General features: G+C 69.8%; 1 protein-coding gene across 1 annotated transcript in view; it reads right to left on the bottom strand.

Annotated features, from left to right (window-relative positions):
- SOHLH1 (spermatogenesis and oogenesis specific basic helix-loop-helix 1) overlaps positions 1–1,218 on the bottom strand; it is a 10,982-nt gene that overhangs the window by 6,120 nt on the left and 3,644 nt on the right. Inside the window, exon 3 of the mRNA XM_008589354.1 lies at positions 1,006–1,153. Coding sequence (XP_008587576.1) covers positions 1,006–1,153 — 148 coding nt within the window. The remainder of the gene's footprint in view (positions 1–1,005; positions 1,154–1,218) is intronic.

The following is a 1,218-nucleotide window of genomic DNA, read 5'->3' as shown; positions in this document are numbered from 1 at the left end:
CACGACCATCACTGCTTTGCACGTAGGGAAGAGAGAAATGGATCCGAAGCAGAGACAGGATCCCAAATGCACAGCCTCAAACTGCCGAGCCTTCAGGCCACACAGGGGGCTGTGGGCATGGCCCCCCGCACCCCACCCCCACGTGGGTTCTCTTGCTTACCTGGAAGAGGCACGCTGGGCCCTTCACCAGACATACCCGGTGGGCCTGTCCCCAGCCGCCTGAAACCGGCCTCAGCCCTGCCCTCCTCCCCACCCCCGCGAGGCCCCTGGGCGCTCACCTGCGCTCCCGCTCGCAGATCACGTTCCTTGGGAGGCGGGAGCCCAGACTCTGCGCCTCCGGAGGGGCCGTGACCAGGCCGGAGCCCTGGGCGGGGTCCTCCCAGCAGGACAGGGCACCAGGCTGGGAAGAACCGCTGCCGAGAAAAGACCCGAGAGCTCCAGGCTCTGAGCCCCAAAGAACGCCAACGGAAGGGCGTCTCTGGGGGCGGCTGGAGGACAAAGCCTGCACCCTCCGCCTCCACCAGCGCGGGGCCTGGGGACTGCCCCAGGTGGGCCATGCAGGCTGGAGACCTGAAGACCCCCACTCACGCGCTGGAAATGAGCGGAGGCGCCCCGCGGGACGCCAGGTGCACCCTCGCCGCCCCCCAGGTCCTCACCAGCCTCCCCCGGAGGCCGGAGCACGTGCGACCCCAATCTCCAGCCCCAGGGACGCCATGAGCTCCAGTGGTGGCGCAGCAAAAAGGACCAGGCGGCAGGACCCCCTTTGCGACCACGCCTGCAACCGGGCTGCCCTGCCCTCTCACGTGCACCCCACCCCCCACCACGTGCCTCCCGCCCAGCGCCCCACCCCNGAAACGCAGCCAGCTCCGGCTTTGGAGAGCAAGGGAGGCCAGCAGGGCAGCGTGGCCGGGGCTAGGAGGGGACAGCGCTGCCTCCAAGGGTGGCGAGATCCCCATGAGCGGCTCCCCTGCAGAGGGCTGACCAGGCCATCGGCTGACAACTCACAGTGCGCCGCCCCCGGCCAGGCACCAGGGCGTGGGCGAGCCGGAGATACTGCACCGCCATCTCCAGGACCGAGACCATATCCTCCCGCCGGCCATCGAACCGGGGCAGCAGGTCCCGCAGGCGCTCGCAGCTCACCGAGATCCGCTTCCTGCTTCCCGACCAGCAACAACGTCCATGAGCTCGACCGGGCTCCGGCCGCCGGAACCGCCGCAG

This window comes from Galeopterus variegatus, unplaced genomic scaffold, assembly GCF_000696425.1.
Source record: "Galeopterus variegatus unplaced genomic scaffold, G_variegatus-3.0.2 Scaffold5395, whole genome shotgun sequence".
Taxonomy (NCBI): Eukaryota; Metazoa; Chordata; class Mammalia; order Dermoptera; family Cynocephalidae; genus Galeopterus; species Galeopterus variegatus.
Note: the sequence above shows the minus strand (reverse complement) of the source record. Positions and strands in the feature narration are given on the sequence as shown.